The sequence below is a fragment of the Bactrocera oleae genome, chromosome 3 (genome assembly GCF_042242935.1).
Source record: "Bactrocera oleae isolate idBacOlea1 chromosome 3, idBacOlea1, whole genome shotgun sequence".
Lineage (NCBI taxonomy): Eukaryota > Metazoa > Arthropoda > Insecta > Diptera > Tephritidae > Bactrocera > Bactrocera oleae.
The window spans coordinates 3,068,643-3,092,611 of NC_091537.1; the positions used below are offsets into that span (position 1 = coordinate 3,068,643).

At 34.2% G+C, this 23,969-nt stretch overlaps 1 protein-coding gene across 1 annotated transcript in view; it reads left to right on the plus strand.

Moving 5' to 3' along the window:
* The first annotated feature begins 520 nt into the window (after nt 1–520).
* Nucleotides 521–23,969, plus strand: part of Cda5 (Chitin deacetylase-like 5) — a 140,619-nt gene continuing 117,170 nt past the window's right edge. The window contains exons 1-2 of the mRNA XM_070107291.1: nt 521–854; nt 2,881–3,670. Of these exons, the coding sequence (XP_069963392.1) occupies nt 3,601–3,670 (70 nt within the window). The 5' untranslated portion in view covers nt 521–854; nt 2,881–3,600. The remainder of the gene's footprint in view (nt 855–2,880; nt 3,671–23,969) is intronic.

Genomic DNA, 23,969 nt, shown 5'->3' on the forward strand with positions numbered 1-23,969 from the left:
AAACTGTTTATTGGAAACTATTTAAGTACAATCTTATAGAAATATTTCTGTGTATTCATAATCGTTTGACGGGTGCTTTTTGAGTTATGTTTTATTCCTTTGAGTTTATAGTTTTATTTCCAACAGAGTTTGAAGATAGAAAACATAGAATTATAGCTACGAATAATCGACCGAAATGTCTTAAGCTGAGTCCTTTGTGTTGAACCAAAAGAAAGAAATATTTAGCTGAGTATTAACTTATATTCTGTAAAAAAATATATTCTGCTCTTTAAGTGCGCCTCTCTTAAATGACATGTTTCTCTCAGTATGTTTGTCTTATTCACTCAAAAGCTTGGCAGTGGAGCATATTAAATAAAAAATAGAAAAAAATTCCCTCAACTCAAACATTCACTTTGTCTTAAGCCCATAAGTCCATAAGCCTTAACAGCTAGCAAGCACATTTTTGTGGAGCAACAAGTGGCCGCTGCAGCCGAGAACTACCAATTTTATGTGCGTGTGTGTTTGTGCGACTATTGAGTGGTAGTTTGGCTTATGCACTCAAATGCCATACAATTTTTACGTCAAGGCTGTTCGGTCGCTGCATAGACGCTGTTAACTCAATGTGAACGGCAGCCGAAGAAACGAGACGCAAGTTCGTTGCCGAAACGCGATGGACGAATTATATTTCTGCAAAGCGAATAGCAGCGACACGACAGTCGCGCTGTTATTAAGTTCCACCTAAGACGTTCGATCCATTTGAATACAGTCTAAGAAAAGTGCTCGTGTGAACAGCACCGAACGGCGGTGTTGACGGTGTTTTAAGACGTTACTTGGTTGGAATATATTTCAGAAGTTTGTTGGCCAACGCTGGAAAAGTTAGTAAAAAACAAAATTTTGTATGCATGTGTATTTCGAGAAATAAAATGATTATCTAAAAAACAAAAGTGAATATGGCGTAAAAAACAATATATGCAAATATGGAATTACCAATAAAATAAAAATAAAAAACTACTCCAAAAACATCAAAGTGAAATACTACCAAAGTCTCCTTAAAAATTGTTTATTTGTTGTACTCAAACGGGAAATAATTAAAACTGAATAAAAACTGTGTATTTTTCATATATTTGCTATAGAAGCAGTAAAAATATTTTTTTATAATGAACTTTCAAGTTTGAATTTTAATTTTCAAATATAAAATATAACGCCAAAAATACTAAAATTATAAAAAAGCTATATTAATACAGACAAAAACTTATTGCCTAGTTGTAGTAGAAAAGGACTACAAAAATTAAAATTTTTAAAACAAAACAAAAAAAATTTTAATAAACATTTACTTTAATGCGTTTTTTGATTCAACTGAAACAATGTTGAAGTTGCTTTAAAAATATTTTTATAAATAAATTAAATTTCACCTTTGAAAAATATAACAGCCTCTATTTCCGAGGCAACTTTATGTAAGAAAATTATTATTTTTTAAATATAAAAATTGCGGCGAAAATACGATTCAAAAAAAAAAAGGAAATTTAATTGAAATAAAATGTTAATTAAATAAATTTAAAAAAAACTAAAAATATGTTTCACTTATAATCGGTCTCCTAATGAAAAAAAATTAATAAATTTCAAAAAAAGGAATTTTCAAATATGACTTAACTTTTCTAAGCTTGAAATGAAAATAGTTCAAATAAATTTCTACAGAAAACGAAAAAGTTGTGATAATAGTAAAAAAATTTTATTGAAAAAATTTTAATTTATTAACTAAAAATATTTTTTTGAAATATCATAAGAGATAGATTGTGCGATTGACAAATTTTCCGATTTCTTCAGGTTTTTTGTAACAAAAATTTTTCTTTGCTTAAAATTATTTTTCTTGTTACTAAAATGATTTATTTGCTTGCTTAGAAAATAAATACTGATTTGATAGAAAGAAATGAAAATCGATTTTTAGATAATCCAAAATTGTAAATAAGTATTAAATTTAAAGAGAAGAAATCGAGTTTTAGAAGAACATAAGTTTTCAAGCCAAATCTTTCACAAAAATGTAAATAGTTTTTCTGCCAATAAAGCAAAATAAAAAATAAATCACATTTAATTTCCCTAAACATTTCAATTATTGAATAAAACTTGTGAGACTTTGGGTAAACTCAAGAAAATGCGCATTCAACTGCAACTTGCGCGCGAAAAGAAAGTTTTTTGCCACATGAATGTGCTGCCCGCTACGTCACCCAACAGCACAGCGCGCCTTGCGGCCGCAACAAAGTAATCCTCCTGCGCCGCGGTTGCTTGGCGCATAGCAGAGCAGTTGTTGTTGTTGGCTTGAGGCAGTTTTCACGTTTGTCTGCATTTCAATTTCATTCAGACGCGCAACAAAGCGCATCGCCAACACGAACTATTTGCAGCATTTGGTGTTGTTTGATGTAGTCAACTGCACTTGACGGGCAGGCGACAAAGCAGCGAAGACTTGGTGGCGAGCAGCCAGCAGTCGAACTGATTTTTCGAGTTTTCCAAACTTCTACCAGCCATTTGCGTTGCTCAGCTGGCTGACAGGCAACTTGCCACCAAGCCTTAGCTGCTAGCCGCTGATGGCTTGGCGGCTGCGGTGCGTTACACTTGCCGCATGTCGTCAACAGCGTAGACTACGAAACAACAACAAAAGCATTGCTGCAATCGAACGTGCAACGTGAGATTTCCATTACGATTTTGCGGCCGTTCGCATTTGCTGCCAATGTGTGCAACACAATGTGCGCCAACTGCAGCAATAGCAAAAACAGCCGCAGCCACGCGCTGTCTGCGATAGCTTGTGGCTGATTGCGGCGCTTTCGTTGTTGTTGTTGGCTGTTTTTCTTTTCTTTTGTGCTCCATTTTTCCAGATATTTCATGTTTTGCTCTCATTTTCAATTGCAGCAGCTGTGTGGCAGCAACGAATTCGCAACAAAAGTGTAAATAAAATCAAAAGTTGAAATAAAAAAAATAAAAAACAAAAACGCTAACGAAAATAAAAGCAAAGTGCGCAAGTTGTGTGTTGTAATCCAAAGCAAAGCAATGAGAGTCAGCGCGCGTTGCGAGCAGTGAGCGTTAATATTTGTAAATAAAACGCGGCATTGCAACAACAGTGTAGCAGAAACAAAAACAAAAAAAAAGTAAATAAATTTAATCAAAAATTGCAAAATCTACACGCGGCTCAGCTTTGCGTCAGTGTGTGGAAAATCTGAGGCGAACCAATATCAAACAAAGAAAACTAAATTAAAACGCAACGAAAGCGAGTAAGTGCAACAGCTAAAAACGTCAGCAGTGAAAAAAGGTAAAACGTGAAATTACTGAATTCAGCGTCAAACGCTGAACGCCGAGTTTAACTGTCCACTCAGCGCGTGTGTAAGACCGTTGCTTACCGATTGCTCGTTAAATTTCGGCATGAACTGGAATCATACTAAATTATAAATAAAATCAACCAAACAACAACATAAACAACCACAAACAACTACCAAGCAACCAAACTAGCAATTTACGGTGTCGTTTTATTGCGACATTTCGCATTGCTGTGGGGCGTTCACAGCTTGCATTTGATTACTTTTTCGGCAATTATCCGCCTTTGGAACTATTCATTGATAGAAAATTACAAATAAAATGGGTTTATCGCGTGGATTTGTGGTGCCATTATGGTACTTGGCGTGCATTTGCTTCATCATTCAAACAGGTGAGTTGCATTAATCAAGTGTTTTTTTTTTTATTTTTGCTAGTTTTGCTTGTTGTTATTGTGTATTTGCAAGACGCGCTTTTTTAGAATGCGAATTTCTTACATATTTTGTGGGTAGCAGTCAGTCTGTAGTGTGTTTGATTGCAGGAAATTAAATGAAACCGTTGCGATACAAAAGACTTAAGACACGCACTTGCCGGAAAATACAGCCCGCTTGATATATTTATGAAATAATAACTTCTTTTGAAGAAAGCTAAAAAAATATCTTTACAGCTACTTTTGCTCGTTCTAAGTGAAAGTGAAACCAAACCAAAAATATTTATATTTAAAAATTTTTTTCTTACAATAATTTGGTTGAAATATTTGTATAGCCTAAACAGAATATGCTAAGTTTGTCAAGTTTGGAAACCCTATAAAGTGTATCCATAAATGATCGGCGTGACGATTTGAGCCTTTCGTCCTATATATACACGAAGTAATCACTCAGTTTTTGAGAAATCAATCTGAAAGTAGTCTTACGTCCGTCCTTTTCTCCCCAAGAATGCTGCTTATTTGTCGAAACTGACGATATTGCACCAGTATAGCATATAGCTGCCATACACACTGATCTTTCAAGATCAAGTACTTGTATGAAAAATTTTTTATTTGACGAGATATCTTTCTTAAATTTGGCATTGATTACAACGCTACAATCTTCGAACAAATTATTCAAATCGAACCACTAATTTTTCAAATGACCCATCACAATCAGGCTAAACAGATTTTTATAGCCATTGTAATATAGTAATTCAGTTTACTAATCTTCATAAAAAAGAAGATATTTTTATACAAATTTTATTGTTGTAATTAAGTTTATTAATTCTAATCAAATAAAAAAAAGATAAAAAAAGATAGTTTTATACCGTGACCGAGATGGAGTGCGATTGAACTTGGGTATGTCAAAAAAAGACTGCAAGTAATGCGCCAAACACTGAGTTTGAATTGCTGCTGCAGCAGTCGCTTGATCAACAGCATCAGATTTAAGCGACGCCTCCGCTTGGCAATCCGCCGACCCAATATCCCAATGAAACGGCAAGGCAAGTGAGTTTTCTCAACAAAATACCTTAATATTTTCGAACAAAACTTGCTTGCCGAGTGGGCTTGTACTACGGGGAGTGATTTCGGCACAACGCCTCGAAAACACGAAATATTTTTTTATTATAATCAAATTACCTGCAAATTAAACGAGCTTACACAGACGACAGCATAAGGTACAGCAGCAATTTGTGTTACTGTGTTAACATGAATTTGTGTGTCTGTGACCGAAATAAAGAAAAAGCCAGATTAAAAAGCTTCTTTGCTTATTTACCACCGCGCTAATCGAAAGAACAATCGTAGGGAGTTGGCCAAATGCAAATAAATTGAGCAACAAGACGGTGTGCATTTGCATATTTGGCTGCGCTGCGCTATGCTATGTCATGGCTTATGCTACGTAGTGACGTTGCAGAGAATCCACAATGACAAATGACCAACAGCAACTGGTAGCTAACAACAATTGCGCAGTAGTTTAACAAGCAGCGACGAGGAGTCGAGCGGAGTGCGGCTGCCAAACGCCTCCTGCACGCCAACAGAAATCAAGGCAGCAAGCAAAAGTGTGTTAATGTCATTGGAGGTTACCGTTGCTGTTATTGTTGTGCGTGTGTTTTGTTGTGTATTTTGTTGTTCTATTGTTGCTTCTTCAACGGCAGAATGCGCGGTCAAGTGATACAGGTTTTTAAACGCATTTTATGTTGTTTTGTTTTGTTGTTGCTGTTGTGTTTTTTGCTTCACAATTGTTGTAGGCAAACAATCAAACAAGCAAAAACAGCTGTACATACAAATTGCTGAAAGCGAATGTTGGAAAAATAGAAATTAATCAAATTGAAGTGAAGAAGAGCTTCAGCGCCAGCGGTCTAGCTTTGTTACCACAACCAAATCGGCAGCTAAATTTCGGCAAAAATACTGAAATGTTAAATTAGTTGTATGGTTGGCTGCGGCTAAAGTGCCTATTGCGAATAAAATAGCAAAGAAAAAAATACAACAATAAATGTAAGATAATGAAACAATTGCTTTAAGCACGCGACTCAATGCGAAGCTGGAAGACGCAGCTTTCGATTTTTTTTAGTTTCATTGGAAAAATACTTTGGCAATTGCGTGATTTTTGTGTGTGTGTGTTGTTGCTGTTTTGTATTTTAATCCATAGGCTATTTGAAATCCTCAGTTAGGCTATTAGCAACGTTTGTGTTTATTTTTAAAATATTTTATCATTGACTCGTTAGCAAACCGAGATTGATGTGATTGTGAAATGTTTCTTAGAAAAATAGTTAATTAAATTTATAAACATTTGAATATAAGCTTCATATAATATAACGAACGCTTTTTTTATTGCTTGTTGCTCTACGTGTATATTCAAATGTTTTTCAAGCCTCTCTGAAATTGTTGAGTCCATCTAGCACATGCTGTACTTACTCCTTCTGCGTATTAATCTTTGACTTAAGTGCCTGAAAAATAGCAAACAGAATATATATTATTTGCTGCCTGGTACTCCTGCAATAGAAATCTTGTTGTTGTAATAAACCTTTATATAAAACTGTAGTTTCATCGTTATCCATTTTATATACACGAAGATTTTCTAAAACATAAGAAAAACATATTTTAGGAAACGATGACGCAATTAATTTTTTAATTCCTGCGGCTAATTAACTTCATTATAATGTTAAATATAAAATTTGCATACAATTAGATGCAATTTTCTTATAGGGCGTGTACTTATTATTAAGAAAAATAACTATTCAGAAATTTTAGCTTCCATTAGAAAAAATTAAGTCTTAATTGAGTCAATTAAAAATATTTTAATTCATTAAAAATTGTAAACCATTAGAAATAATAATTTTGACTCAATGAATGAGTTGAGTCTTAATTGAGTCAATTAAAAAAATTTTTATTCATTAAATATTGTAAACCAATAAAAATAATAATGAATTGAGTCTTAATTGAGTCAATTAAAACTATTTTTATTCATTAAATATTGTAAACCAATAAAAATAATAATGAATTGAGTCTTAATTGAGTCAATTAAAAATATTTTTATTCATTAAATATTGTAAATCAATATAAATAATAATTTTGACTCAATTAAGACTATGTCTTTAATTCTTTTATTAGAGAAATAGAGCAGTTAGTATAAGAGGAGAGTAGTCAGATTTTGTTTTATTTTTGTAAATGAAGAGTCGAAAATCGGATTAAAATGAATTGTAACAAAGAAAGCAGTTTTGACTTTTATTGTTTAAAATTTTTCAAATCTTCAATACAGTTCCTTGCTAAGTCCAGCAAACATGATTGCAGTTATTCACTTATTGCGTTAAAATTGAGTTCTATAAATTTATGGGCAAACCAATTTTATTTTATTTTTTATCGATTGCTGCACCACTTCCCTTGAGTATGCACAAACATGCTTATACTTACATATGTAAGTGCAACCTGACAATAATTGCGCTGAAATATTTGCATAAAATAATATTAATAAAAATTTTCTCACCAACTCGAGAGGCATGTTATCTATATATATTGTAGTATATGTTAATTAAAAATATGTGCATATAACGTTATACATATACAGTTATGCTCAACCGAATGAAGTAATGTCTTCAATACATATGTTAATCACAAGCTTTATGCGCCTGTGTTTTTCGCGCCTTCAACAAAAGCATGTTGATTTTTACTGTTTTAACTCAAGTGTTCGAGTGTGCATGAGAGTGTTGTGCTTTTAGCGCCTCTTCTCTGCCACTTTACAGTTAATTTATGCACAAGCCCGTGGTGTTGCTTGAACTATATTTTCAAACATTGACTTCTCACTATTGTTGTTTGCTGCCGCTGCTGCTTTACTGCTGAGTATATCACTTACACTTCCTCAGCGTTGTTGTTGTTGTTGTGTGAAGTGAAAACATTTTGAAAATCGTCTAAAACAATTTCGAGTGATTACAGAGCTTATTGCAAACGCAAGTGCCGCTAACGCCGCGAATTCATCAGTTTAATTTGCTTTCATTTTTTTATGCTTTTTTGTTATTGTTGTGGTTGTGTTGTTGCCTTGCGGTTTTGCTGTTTGTTGTGGCGACGCAAAATGTTTGAAGTCATTGCACTACTCATCGCCATTGCTAATTAATCAACAGAAATTAAAGCGCACATAAAGGCGAAATGCAAGGCAATAGACGCGGAGAATACAAATACAAATATTTATACACCGTTACGTGTGTGTGTGCGTGTGGCAAGGGTATGCAACTTGTGGTGTATTGAATACAATTTTGAAATATATGTGTTGTGGCAGCTTTGGAGTTGGAAAATATCAAACGTTGCATAGCTGCACCACCGGCACTTGTTGTTGTTGTGGTTGCAAGGCACCCAGCGTTAATGTAGTTGCACGGCCAAACATGTGTTGCACAATATATTGGCATTTGCTTTGCACCACAAACAGTTGCAGCTCTGCCGCGAGTGCGTTCATCTCGAACAACAACACAAACACACATGCGATTTTATGCGTTTTTCGACTGCGCCTACGCTTTTCAGGCATTTGTGTTTTTATTTTTATTTTTTTGTTGCCGATTTAGTTTCATTAAAAATTAAACTTTATTCAGCGGCTTCTTCATTTTTGTAGCGTGTCTTTTTGTTCGCTGCTTTAGATTGAGCAATTGTTTAATCTGAAAGCGCATTGCTATTGCCACTTCGTTTGTCGAATATAATTATAGTGACAGTTGAAAAATGCTTAAATAATAACAGCAAAACCTACAAAACGTTCGAAACGCATTAATTTCGTTTGTCGAATTGTCGCCAATTGCAAATGTCAATAGCGAAAGCGAGCAGCAAAGTGATTTTCACGGCCAACGGAAAGTAAAAGTGCTGAGGCATCTTTGCTACCACAATTTGCTTACCGCGTTGCTTGTGGTGTCGTTTCCGGCTATTAGGAAAGTGAAAAAGAAGTAGTTAGCGAAACATTTATTAAACACGGCCTGCTTGTTCGTCTGCTGCGGGCGTTGCGCTACTGAAAGCTTTGCCTACGCAGATGAATTGAGTTCATTATTAATCATTTGTGTCGTTTTTCTCTTATGCACTGCAAAAACAAAGACTTAAGCAACGAACTTGCAGTGCAGTAACCGGTTGCGTTGAAGCAGCGCGCTCATTGAATATTTGAAACTACTTGTATATTTGGTGGTCGTTAAAGGATGGTGAGTTTTTAAGTTTTTAATTTTTTATAAAATCATATGACTAAATAGCTGTATGAGCGTATGATATGTGGCTGTGTGTGTGTGTGCCAGAAAATATTTTTCAATTTATATTGGTTTGGAGACAAAATATGAGCTTTGTTTGTATTATTCCTTGTGTTAAATGTTTTAAAAAAACATTTTAGATACTACTTTTCTTTAAAAATCGCGAAAATTATTTCAGTTCTTACATATATGTATATGAGAGCTAAAACGCGTTGCATCTCTGTTTTTAATACTATGCTGCTGTTTTGTATTCATTGTAGTACTTGCCAACTTTATAGTAAATAAACACATAAGTAAGCTTTTTAAAAATACATTTGTTAAAAAAACCGCAAAAATATTTAGAGGCATCATTTAAAAGCAAGAACACTCAAAATCCTGATGAGCAAGCGCACTTGTACAAATATTCCAGCTGCTTGCTGAATGCTGTTCGATATTATAAACAAAGCTAATCAAAAATCATTGCAAAATCCAAAATAAAGCAAAACATATGTTGAGCAACAAAAAGCGGTAATATTTTAATTTTTGAAACCTGTTTGCGCTTCGTATTTATTTATGCAGCTTTTTGCTGCTTATTTTTGGTTTTTATTTACAAAAGCCACCCTTTTTTTTGTTTTTTATTGTGTTTTAATTTTTTTAAATTTTATTTTGTTTTTTTTTTTTATTCTGTATTTTGCTATATTATGTATATTTATAAAAATCGTCGCCTTTAGCGTGTACCGGCATAGTAATGAATTCACCAAACACAGAAAAAGCAACGATGAATCGAATAATGAAATAAACAGACGAAAATAAACTTGTAAACGAAAAAACAACCAATTAAAATAAAAATCAACTACTAAAGCGTGTTGTTATTTGCTTTTTCGGCGCTGTGAGTTCACTATTTCTTATTTGGTTTGACATTGCATTGCTCATTGGCGAGCTAAATGCTAAAGTTCTGCCAAATTTTAGGCCGCTCTGTGGATACTGACTCTCCTTTAACTTTAAAATAACGCTGTTTTGGGGTATAGAGTGATTTAATAAAAAAAAAAATAACTAAATATTGCAATTTTAGAAAAATATTTCTAATTGTCAACTATACATATTTTTTGACTCTAAATTGCTTTTAATAAAGTTATGACTAAATTTTTTAATATTCCACGCATACATTTGCATGCCTAAGTGATTATATTGACATTTTAATACAAATACCATTTGAAGGAAACGATTTAAATCGTTTAAGTAATATCAGTTTTCTTTTCAGTTGACATGCGAAGGCAAGCACTTCTTTTAGAATTTTTTTGCCACGAAGTTTGTAACACCTAGAAGGAAACGTCGGAGACCCTATAAAAAAAATATATAAATGATCAGCATGACAAGCTGAGTCGATTTAGTCATGCCCGTCTTTCCCCTCCGTCTGTTCGTCTGCATATATGCAAACTAGTACTCAGTTTTGGAGATATCGACCAGAATTTGGGCACATGTCCTTTTCTCACAAAGGTGCTGCTCATTTGCCGGAACCGCCGATATCGGATCACATTAGCATATATATATATATGATGATATATGATGATATATATATATTAGGGTGGAGCGAAAAAAAATAAATTTTTTTTTGGCTCAGCCTGAGGGTAAAATTTGTAGATTATAACAAAAATTTGTTTTTTTTTAACAGTCCACTCACTCACTTTTAAAGTAATTTTCGAGTAAAAATTTTTTTTATTTCGTAAAATTTTTTAGATAAGTGGCCTAGAAGCTGTGGAGAGTCCTCTTTCTGGCCAATTAAAAGTTATTAACATAAAAAACTTTTGGTGGTCATTATTTGAGTTTAATAAAAAGCCTTAAGTGTTAAAATAAATGTTGTGTCAAAAACCGTCAAAATTGGTAAATTTTATATAAATGTAGAGTTTAAACCAAAAAATAAAGTTTTTGTCCAAAGATGTTAAGGTTTATTAATTTTTTTTTTCAAAAATTTGCTTTTTTTATAATCTACAAATTTCACCCTCAGGTTTAGCAAAAAAAATTTTTTTTGTTCCACCCTAATAATAAAATATATATGTACGATCGGAATCAAGAGCTTGTATGAAAAACATTTTTCATTTTAGGAGATATCGTCACGAAAGTGGGCATAGATTATTATTCAATGGATCGCTACAATATGCGAAGAAATTGTTCAGAACGGACCACTGCAGCATATAGCTATCATATCAACTGACCGATCACAATCAAGATAAAGATATTTTTATACAACTTTATGCTATAAAAAATGCAACTGTGAAAGTTATTATAGCTTCGGTGCAGCGGATGTTAACACTCTTTTTGCTTTTAAAATTTTGAAGCCAAATTGATTTTTGATGATTTATGGTTTTCTTTGTAAGCAATAATTGCTGTTGCATACTTATTAAAACATAATCAAATAAATACCAACACAGCCAACAAATACCACAGCTATTTCGCCATACCAACACACTTTCTCACTAAGCCACTGGCTAGTTGAAGCAGTACACTACATTTTCACTGGTTTTACGCAGTGTCATCTGTCAGCTGTCATATGTCACGAGTTCTCAGCATAAAATATATGCTTTCCATTTCACCTGCACTTGCCACACAATGCGTGTTTAGTTTGACAAAATTAATATCATTTCACTAGCGATGTGACAAAATTTGTAATGTATTTTTTATATTACTATATGTGGGTATATATGTTGATGTGTGTGTGTGTAAGCAATGTGCTTTTGCCTTCTTGCATATGTGACTAATTAACTAATTTCTGTTTTGAGTGCAAACGAAATTCATTTGTAAGGCGATATGAACACGTTAATATTTCGAAATTTTATTGAAGTTGTAAGAAAAGCAGTCGTAAATTAAATCGTGTGTGGCTGCGTGATAAAAAGCCAAATTGAAAGCTAGTGTTGAAAGTTAGTATGGCATGTGTTTTTGTTTTTGTCTTTATAATCTGATTAATGGTATAGTGTGTTTGGACGATGTGTGTATCTCACTTAACATATTAAGGTCTTAGTCCGAGTGATTTATGGCTCCTACTACCTTCCTTGTATCATAATGATTTCATAAATCATGATTATATAACCAATTATGCCTGCAGTTCTAAGTGATTTTAAGCATAGCCTAATTCTTATAATATAATAATTCTAAAATAGTTAATATTTTTATTAGTTGAGTCTCTGTTCTTTACGTTGCTAATATTTCCATGACTACTTCTAAATGAAGCCGAGTATATAGCGGCGGGGTATATGGGAGTTTATGTAAATGAAAGACTTAAGATACAAACTTGTAAGTTAAAATGCAGCGGTAAATTTTTTAAAACAAATAAATCAACCAAAAAAAAATTTAATTTTTTGTTTAAAATATTTAAATGTCACTTAGATATAGTTTTCATATATATATTAAAATCAACTTTTTATTAAAAAAATATTTCATTATTAAATCATCAATAAAAAGTCCAAACAATTGTTGCTTATAACTGTTTTTAGCGAAACAATTATTATTTAGTATTTCACTTGACCAACACTTTAACCAAAACGCTTTCTTTTCAAGCGATTTAAGCTTTCCAGCCCAACACCTGCGTCCACACTCTCTCCGGAACGCCGTTACTAACAACACAATCGCCGGCGATTACCATTGTCACGGCCGTTATATGCACGCTGTGACTTTCTGTCATGCTGGTGCCTCATTTTATTGACATCATCAAAATGCAAAACATATGAATCGGTGCGCCCAAGCCAAAAGTTCAGACACCACACCGCTACCAGCAGTCAACACAAGCTACCGGCTAGTGGCGGCTGTAGTCACTACTCGCTGACAACACACGAACGCAGTTGTTGTTGCTGCTTTTTCATTCATTAAGCAATGAACTGACTGCTGACTGTTGGGGCACATTCATTGCTACGCTTTGTTGCTGCATGTTCTTGTAGTTGTTGTTTACTGCCGCGACTTATATATCTATACGTTGTTGCTTGGGTGAAAAATACAAAAAAAAAATCAGCTAGCAACAAGCGAAGCCTAGTCTAATGGGCGGCACTGGGCATTACCTGTCAGCGGTCAGCAATAATTTAGCTCAAACACTGCAGTTGTTTCACTTAAGCGCTGCCCGGTTGCTCGTTTCTGGAAGGGAAACGCATGGAAGTCAGGTACGCGTGTAACGGTAATTTCTTCATTTGCTGCAGCCGGCGAGTGTGGCAAGCTATTTTGTTAACAACTTGTTAATGTTGGTGTAAATGGGCGCCAAGTGGCGGGGTCTGTCGGAACATTTGTTTTCATTAAATATCTAGCGCAAGTGTGGGTTTAGCAGATAGAGACAAGTAGAGACTCCCTGTGGCGTTTGTGTAAACAAAAGACTTAAGACACAAACCTGCCGGCGAAAATGCACCGTTACAATTTCTTTACGCATAAATATTTCTATGTTTTCATTAATTTGAGTCATAAGTGGTGTGCTTTCGCAACTTTCCCACGGTGCTGGCCAACGTTGACGCACAAAAGAAAGACTGAAGATGCGAACGCACATTTCTTGAAGATCTATTGTGAGCATAGTGCAATAAACTGCAGCGAAATTTGCTCACAAAACATTAAATGCATTAAAAATGAAAGTTTAACATAAAATTTCAACAAAGAATTGCGCAATTAAAACTCAAGCAAGTTGTGTAAGCCAAATAATTGTGGAAAATGCAAGCGCGCAATGCACAAACGCTTAACACTTTTACTTTCAACTGCAAGCCTTTTCTGACCACAATAAATATTACAAAATTCTACCACAATGCAAATAATGTAGTGCGAATGCGCATGCGCGCAACACACTCCTCACCCTACAGCACTTGCCAGCAGCGAGGAAAGTTTAGCCGCGTGCACCCCATTTTGCATAGCCGCATGGTGCTCACACACACATACATACACGCGCTCTTAATCAATTACTTATAATTTACTATTATGCGCACGTTTAAACACTTTAATACCTTCGGTGTCTGCGCCCGCGCGGCAGTGTAAAGCAAATAAGCAAAACAAAAAATCGCGCCACATTGTTCCACTTTCATTTTTTTTTAAACGCCGACAGCCGACAGCCAACAGCTAAGGCGCTGGCTGGCAGCCCATAGCAGCGCAGTGCTATGCTATTATACAAATGTGTGCTAGTATATGTGCGCGTGTCTGTTGCAGTGTGTACTAGCCGACTTCTATATATTTAAGCCGCAATTGCTGTATTTGCATTTGCATTGAGGTTTTGAAATCGACTTTTTTCTTTTTGCTTCCATTGATTGTTATGCATTTAATTAACTACATACATGCTGTTGCCTATTCAAATCGATTGCGCAAATCAATGTGAGCAGGAAGCACATGTAGTGCCTTGAAAGCGGTCGAAACATTGGCTGGCCAGCTGCTTTGGTTTTACTTTTCTTGGTTACACCCACCGTAGTTTCCCACATCTTTGCAGTTTAAGCTTGGGGATGTATTGTATAAACAGCAACTTTTGGTTTATGTTTGATGAGTGAAAGATCTATATGCTTGAATGAGTTATTCTACCATCTGCCAGAAACTAATAATTGAAATACCCTGTGTTCTCAAAATTCGTACTACTTGCTTTCGTTTTACTCAAGACGGTTCACAAAAGTTCTATATAGCGTATATATATATATATATATAACATCATCCATTGTTCAGTTTTATTGTTCAGTTTTAATTATTGGCGGTTTTCGTGCCCTCAATATATTTAAAGAAGTAAGTGTATGGAGTTGTGCATTCCCACCACTTATGGTGCTAAGGCACCGCAGTTCATGCTTAACCTATTTGTGAACTTTGCTAGACAACAACAACAACTTAAGTTTCTGAACTTTTTTTTTTGCAAATATTCTGTTTCGAACTTCAACTTACACTTTCTTGCCAAATTGGACTGAGTAAGCATCCTCAGCCAAACAGTTATTTTTCATTAAATATATTTAGGCATAAAGTAAGGTTTTCGACTTACCATAACGGCTTTGATTCAATGCTGCCAAGTTCTTAATACATTTTCAAGTCTTTCGATTCAGTCATTAACACCAGAACTAAGGAAAAAAATTGTTAGTGATGACTTGACCGATTTGCCTCCTAAAATTTAAAATTTGTTAACAAATTTCTCACTCATAGATATTATTGCAACTTTTATTATGAATTTAGGGTGGGCTGGATATTCATGCCAAAAAAAATATATATATAAATATTTATTATAATAATGATGACAGCACCACCTCTCGGCTGGTTTGTTCATCTGATTGTTGGTTTTCCTACAGAATTTTCATATGTACCATATTTTAATATAAACATTTCATAAACACGATTTTTTAGAAAAAATCTTAAAAATCTGCGCCACCTGTCGGCGGACTTCCAGCCAGCTTTTGCCTTCAAATGTTTATAAATTGATTTTGTATACGCCCTTAAGTTCAAATGTAAATAATAATTTTACAACCACTTTAACTGCATACGTAACGCCTTAATTGACATCATACAACAACTTGTTGCATGCACTTCCTGACTGCAACACCTAACAATACCGATTGCGCCCCTCTTTTAATAAGTCTGTTCATTGCTCGCGTTTTTCATTACGAAACTCCTTATTGGCATTGCATTATGCTATACCTGCGTTGTTGTTTTTGTAATATAATGACATGTAATCACATGTAGGTAAATATGTGAGTATTCCACCAGTTCATTTGCATTGTGGCTGTGCACTTTCCGTTTCATTGGCGTGAAAGTTGCTCCAATCAAGCGGCGCATAACTTACGAAGGCGTGTTTTTGTTGCTTTTTTTGTACTCATTCTACAAGCAGCAGTCTGGTTGTGAAGGAAAACTGCCTTTGCATAGAATAGCGCGGAAAAAACACACTAAGCGGTTATTAAGTTTGTGTGTGTGAGAGTGTGTATGTACTTTATCTTGTTAATAAGCGATAAGTACTACACCTGTGCGTTTGTATGTGTCTGTCATGCAAATTGCTTGTGACGGCACACAATAATTGCTATGGATATATATGCATTAATAATGTCAATGATAAATATTCGAAATACAATCTAATGCATTTTAATGCAAAAAACCAAGTGAAATAACTCAAGCTTCCTGCCACTCAGCCGCTCATTAGGGTGCATACTTTAAGATAAGCAGCATTTTCCGCTTACACATACATATTCAGCTTGCCACCATCGCTCAACATGCGTAACGTCAGCGGCAGCCCTCCACCGACACCTCACCTGCAGCCCACATGCCTCTGCGCGACTCGTTCATCAATCACACACGCACTCGGCACAAATGCAGCTGCGCATGTGCGTACGTTTGTGGCGTTGGCGCTGATTGTAGTGGCGTAACGAAAGACAATTAGCATGAAAGATTTATGAGAATTTCGCCCTGCGCCGCTGGTGTTAATGTTTGAGCTATTTATGTCATAACAGTACAGCCAAGCCACCGCTGGAGACTGCAAACACTTACTAAAGCACAATAAGTCATTCGTGGCAGCAGCTGTCAGTGAACTAATATAGATATGCGTGAAAAGTGCCACTAAAAGTATGCTTCCTCTCTTGAAATGCTGGAAGTAGTTGCAAATTTCTTTTAATATTTTGAAAATCATAATGTCTGAAATTAAATTTCAACTGTCTAAATAAAAAGCTTTCATTAATTGATTTTGCATACCAAAACAGTTTTCAGTTTTGAATAATGGTTTGAGAGAAGAAGGTGAAGAATAAATGGAAAGCGAATTGCCATAAAACAAAATTAGTTTTGTTGCAAATTAATTTCAAAATACTCTACATTGGCATTTGGCACTTGGGCAAGCAAATCACTAATATTAATGGAATATTGTGCAATAGCTAATTAAATATTTACTTTTGCCAATGCTAATATATGTCTATGCCAATATTATATAGTATAAAAATAAACACTTAATTGGTTTTTGTAAATGCGAAAGAGAAGAAACTAAATTAGTGAGTTGCTAAAAAGCTATAATAACTTGCAGAAATTTACATAGACAAACAATTTAAAGTAATTAATGAAAATTTGCGAAAATGATTGAGAAAAGAGAAATATATGCCTTGCCACTTTATTTACAATATAAACTTAAGTTATATTATTATACAATATGAAAAATTGATTTCATGAAAGATCAACATATTTACCTAAAAGCAGCATTCAGACATCGACTACTTACTTGATCCCCCATTGTTATTGATATGCAGAGCTTTGCTGTTTCTGTTGCTATTATGAATTCCTCAATTAACCACATGTATGGCAGCAAAACATAAATTTATAAAAAAATTCAAAAAAGGAAGATCAAAAATGTTTCTTGCCAATGTAAAATTATTTCACTTAATTTAAGCGTTTCTCTTGGTATGTTGCGTATACGCCCCCGTCAGCTGTTATAAGAATATATAGGCAAAAAAATAAATATAAAACAAGAAAAAACGTTAACTGCGATTGCACCGACGTTACAATACCTTTCACAAAAACAAAAGGTTTCTTAAAAGAACTTGATTCTGATCGTTCAGCTTGTATGGCAGCTATATGCTATAGTGGTTCGATATAGGCCATTGCGACAAATTGGCAGCTTCTTAGTGAGAAACGGTCATATACTAATTTAAAGATCGATATCTTAAAAACTAGCTCGCGTATATACAGACAGATAGGCGGCCACAAGGACGGACATGGCTAAATCAACTTAGCTTATCATGCTAATCATTTATATATATATTTTAAAGCGTCTCCGTCATTTCCTTTTGGGTGTTTCAAACTTCGTGGCAAACTTAATATACCGTGTTCAGGGTATAAAAATTAACAAAATATTATAATAATAATTCAACACAATTTTCGTAAAAATATATAGTAATATTATAAGTTTAAAAGAACTGTAGTTTCGATCACTACTATTGTAATTCTTTTCCCCTAGCTATTCTTAAGCAAAGCGGTAAGCTTGTGCTGTTGTCTATAATGAGTGGCATACAAATAGAATTGCTGCCACTAAACTTGAATAGACTAAGTAATGACGCTCAAATTTTTCGACAAGCAGCCAACTTCGCATACTTATATGAATTATGCTGTATGCATATGTAAATGCAGATGCATACTGACATCAATCGTCGCAATCATGAGCATTTAACGAATTATTACTATTCACAAGTATGCAAATCATTAATTACACCGATTGATGCTAAACAGCAGCAGGTTCCATAAAAACAACAAACAAAAATTAACAAAATATAAAAGCCAGTGCAGCAGGTTGAATTTACGGCAACTAAGTGGCTGCGCATGCGCATTGAATTTCTGCTCTTTTTGCACCCAAACTGCTTATTTATGACTGCACTACGCTCAGCGTGCGCAGTTTAAGCATTTAAGCACACAAAATACAGTATTTTACAATGCAAAATTATTGGTGAATCCATATTGTGTCAGTTTACGGCATTTTTTGTAATGTTTATGCACTCGCCTTCGCTGTTTCGGCAAGCAGTTTGTTTCTTAGCGCACAGAAATCATCATCATCATTTCAGCGGCAGTTGTGTGTGGGTGATTGATGCCAATTGGCGTGGCATTTGCATAAAGTGGCTGTGTAATGTCGCTGAAATGTGGCTGTCTACACTTCTTGGCAGCAACATAACAGTATATACAAATATACGAGTACATATGTAACTAGCAATTTGTGGTGCTTCTATGCGGTGATGACACTGTTAGCTTATGCGCTTTGCTCTCAAATATTCTTATGTTTTACGTTCAAGCTGTCATACTTCGTCTTTTTTGTTGTTATTGTTATATTCTGCTCTCAAATAGATTTACATAACTTTAATTTGTGTATTTTTCGGCTATGTCTATTTTTGGCCTCAGCATATCTAACTAGCACTCGGTTTAACTATCAGGTTTATCACCATCAGCAGTGATGCTTAATTTTTGTTGTTGTAATGTGGTTTTACATTTTTTCGCCTTGCCGCTTGTAGCTTTTTTACGTATATTTCTTCAGTTGGCAGTGACAAATTTGAAAAAACGCTTATGACTGCATATAAACTATTAGCAATTCAAATTGATTGTCAAATATTGCAGCTTTTGAGGAGATAAATGTTGGCGAATTAACTATTTTAAATAAAAAATTTGGTGGAAGGGTGTGTATTAAGACAAAACCAGAAACAATATCAACGATGAGGAAATATAACGAACAAATATATTTATTATTTAATACGCTTTTTACTAATATCTCATATGTATGCTTATATTTGGACTTACAAAAAAAAAATAATAATAATTTTTTCACTTATTTTTTTTTTAACAATATTTTTATCAAAAGAAATATTTTCTCACTTTTTGTAAAAATTTAAAAAAAACTTACTTCTTTATTTTAATTGTAATTTTTAATTAACAAAATTAGTTTTAATAAAAAATGTCATGAATCAGTAATATATATATGCAAAAAATTTGCAAAAATAGCGCTTTTACTTACATAAATAAAATAACAAAAAATTTGCATAGCAAAAATTTCATTAAAATTTTACATGCAAAAACAAAAGAAATCAAAATTTTAATTAAAATCTTAATGAAATTTTTTCGTTTGGCATATTTATCTTTAACAAAATTCGAAACAATGCCGCTGTAATGAAATATACCATACATGTACCTATATATAAGCGCATGCAACACGAGCAGACTGACACCGATTCTGCAGCAGCTTCCGCCAGCAAGGAGCTTAAATGAAGCTATCACTGCTGTATTTGCACTTACTACATTTCCATCGAATGTTGCAACGCAACATGTTGTGATTCCAGCATTGCATGCCAAACATTTGTATGTGCGCCATGCTACCGCCTGTTGTGGTAGTACGTTGTCGCTGACTGTTGTCGTGGCTAATGATGTTGTCACTCTCCGTTAGCGCGCGTTCGCTTGGACGCCCGTCAACTTAGCATAACCTGATAGATGGCATATTTTAAAGCGAATATGTATATGTTTGTGCTCATGTGTGTGTGCGTGTGTCTTTTACGCACCGTTTCCCATCAACGGCGACACCTCATTGTTATCATTTTCGCTGCGATTTGGCCGCGCTCTGTGTGTTTGCCTACTTTTCGTCGGCTATTTCATAAATTCGCTGTGGTTGTGAGGCGACAGGAAGTCAAATTTGAATATAAATAACATCGAATGCATAAATACATGTAAAATTTAACGGTATGCTGTCCTGTTGTTGGCGAACTTATTGCCCTGCAATCTTTTTGCCTGCTTTGTTTTGAGTTTCCGCTTGAATTTTTGTAAATAAATTATGACACGCAAAAATCGCCGCTTAAAATCAGCATCCGCAATTTCTTTTTTTTTAAATCACTCTTATGTATCCATATTCAACTGCGCGCCGCAAATTGTTAATCTGATTCGTTTGAGCGCGTAATCGCGACGCCCTCACACATTCACTAATCTTCACTCTTCACGTTGTATTTTTTGTTGCTGTGTGCTTTTGTGTCTGCCACCGCCGCTGCTGTGAGCGCATAGAAATATTTGCTGCCATCTCACCAGTCATAACAGTTAATCGAACACTTCACTTTTCAAGCACCTTGTTTTTGTTGTTTATTTTTTTTATTTCACACGCAGCAAGCGGCGGCGATATGCAATTTCCCACTGTGCACAGTGTGCTCATTGTCTGTGGCGTCCTCTTGCCCATCTTCATTATAATATAGCGCATAGTTTTGTTGTTGTTTTCTATGCCATTCACACTTGGATTACAGTGTGGGGCTTCTTTTGCTTGTTCCCTTTTTTATCTTCTGTTGCGGTGTGCATTCAACGAAACTCCAAATATTTGTATAACGTTGCTGTGCTGGTGTATTAAATTAAACATTTTTTTTTTTATTACTTCGGTTTTTATTGATGAGTATGGTGTATGACTTGCTGTTATTTGTTGTTGCAGTGGGCATTCTTTAAAATGTTAATAATTTTTCGGTTAATTTGTTGGTCGCAATCGTATTGCTGGTGATTAATAACGGGTTGTAAAGGGCTCAAATTGTTGATTTTTGATGAATGTGATAGTTACAAATGTAGAAGTTGTTAGGCTTGCGAACTAGCATGGTATACACTCTGGACAGATGCCGAAGAAGCAAATAAGTACACAATTCTTTATAAGATTAAGCAGCGAATCTTTCCATGAAACATTTTAACTCCCAGAATATGTGATGAGAACATGACAAATTTTTCTTTTTTACATTGTAATTTTGAATTGAGTTCAGTGTATTTGTGACTTTGAATCTTAAGCTCCTCTTATGCTCCAGGATTAATATAATTTTGAAATCCGAAAAATGTTATTATTTTACTATGAACCGAAAATTACAAAATGTAGAATTGTTTCTCTATTGTGCTTATTAATACCAGTTCCTGCTACCTCTTTATACCTTTTAACTCGCTTCCTTTTTTGGAGGAAACTTTTCGCTCATGTACACAGTCACTCTTCGTGTACAAACACTGCAACCTACCTCACAAACTCACTTTCATTTCGCTACCTTAGGTCACACACACACACACAGTCGCTTATAATTTGCAATACTCGCACACAAACACACGCGTCCTTAAACCTTTCAATCACCGCTAGGAAATGCGCAATATTTTAGCCACAGATATAAGCCGAAGCAAGCTCGTAAATAAATTCGTCACAGTGTCATAAATGTAGCGCACAAGCAACAACAACAAGTCCCGTTAAAAATATGCCGCAAATTTCGCAATATTTCATGAAAAAAATTTTAGTACACCAGCAGCAATAACAACAACAGCAGCGTTTTATATAACACCCACTAACTTTTACTTTCAATTGCCGCTGAATTTGTTTTCATTTTCGTTAATTTTTTGCCTTTCCATTTCCATTGCAGGTAAGAATACGCGACGCTGTGTATCGGCTTTGGGTACGTGCGCCCCTAATCAATTGCCAAATTGAGTTAAAAAGTGGCAACGAGCCATAACCGGCCACTCAAACAAAAACAAAGCATAAAACACAAAAACAAAAAAAAAACGAAAAAAATTGCAAAAATGTAAAACGCCACGAGGTAAGCTAAGTCGAAAGCACTTACAATTACTGTGTTAGAAATAAAATTAGCCGAGCGGTCAGGCTGGCCTGTGAGCCGCAGCTATGCAGTTTGGTCGTAGAAAGCAGCGTCAGGGCAGCGCGGGCAATGAAACTGGCTCACATGGCTTTTTGCGCAATTTCTCGTGTCTGCTGGCGGTAGTTGTTATAGGCGCTCGCTTTAATGCTTTTATGTGTGTGTGTGTGCATGTAGTTAGCGCGAAAAAGTGTGAGCTCAACTAGACCATCTCCGCAATTCATTGTAATTTATTATTATTTGGCCACACACACACACACACACACAAGCACTCACAGCACTCGTTGCCGCGTGCCGTCACTTTGTGTTTGTTTTTGGTGTAGTTACTATTTATTTTTTTGTTTGTTTTGCTTGCTTACGTTGTTTAGCTAATTGTGGCTCTGTGCGATTTGATGATGGTGCATAAAGTAGTAAACTATGCAATAAAGTTGTGGCAAAAATTAAATGCGAATGAAATTGTTATCAAAGCGCCAAAATAAATGACTTTGGGAGACATGTAAAATATGTTGTTTAGCAAAAACAAAAACAAGTAAATGTAAATGTACAATTTTCAATGATAAATGCCAGTTAAAAATTGTCTGTAGCTGCGATGGTCACAATCTCTTCGTCGGGAATTTTGAGTTATTTGAAAATTTTTTTTTTTATGGTAATTTGTTTAAAATATATTATTATGAATTGCTCAAAGTTAAAATTTGTTTATGCAAACAAGCATTGAAAACGTAAAATAGAACTAATAAATAAATAGTAATATAATAAATCCTTGAAAAGAGGTTATAAATGTCCTGTTAATAAAAAAATTCGTGGCTTAGTCAGAAATGTAATTTAATAATATTTTAAAGTACAGTTAGTTGCGCGAAATTATAATCTTAAATTTAATAGTAAGTCAAAAATCGCAACATAAAATTCAAATACAATCTATATAATAGTGTGGATCGAAAAAAGGGTAAAATTTGTAGATTATAAAAAAGAAAAACATAACAATTTTTTTTAACATTTAGATTCACTCACTTTTAAAGTAAGTTTCGAGTTAAAATTTTTTGGACAAAAACAAGTTTTTTTTGGTTTAAACTCTATTATATCTATTTATATAAAAATTACCAAATTTCACGGTTTTTGACTCAAAATTTATTTTAACGCCAAAGCGTTTAAGACTTTTTTAAAAACTCCAATAAAGACAACAAAATTTTTTTTTAAATTGATAACTTTTAACTTTTAGCCAGAGAGAGAACTCACCACAGTTTCTAGAACACTTATCACAAATTTGTTACGAAATAAAAATTTTAACTCGAAACTTTACTTTATTACTAGATGTTAAAATTTTTTTTATATTTTTTTTAAACAATTGTCTTTTTTTATAATCTACAAATTTGACCCCCAGCTTAAGCAAATACATTTTTTTTTTGCTCCACCCTAATATATAATAAGTGGAAAGAAGGCACTTGCTTTTTCTAAAATGTATTTTAAAGTAGGATCGCCTTTATATCGGCTTCGTTGAAATTTTCTTGGTTTATTATTGGCATTTACCCATTCTGACAAATACAAATGATAAAGGTTATAAACTAGCTCCAAAATGAAATTTACTATATTTTTGAGCCTTTATTGACCGCTTGACTATTAATTGTTATTTGGTCCCATCTGGCAAGCCTCTAAACATATTTTTGAGTTGATGAAGTTTGAGATAAAACCGCCTGACTATTAATAGGTATCATAAAGAGTAATATTTGGTTTCATTAGGCGAAGCCCCCAAGCATATTTCTGTCATATTGGAGGTTTTTTGACTTTTTTTGACGCCATTTGCTGAATAGGTACTTAAAATGATTGCTTTCTTTAGCAAAATGTTATAAAAGTAGTTTCCAGCTAACGAAGTATATACTACAACAGTGTATTGGTACAAAAATCCTTTAAGTATTTTTTTTTGCTGGAATAAATTTTAACGACTAAAATGATTCCAAATAAAGTACAATTTAACATTTTTAGCGT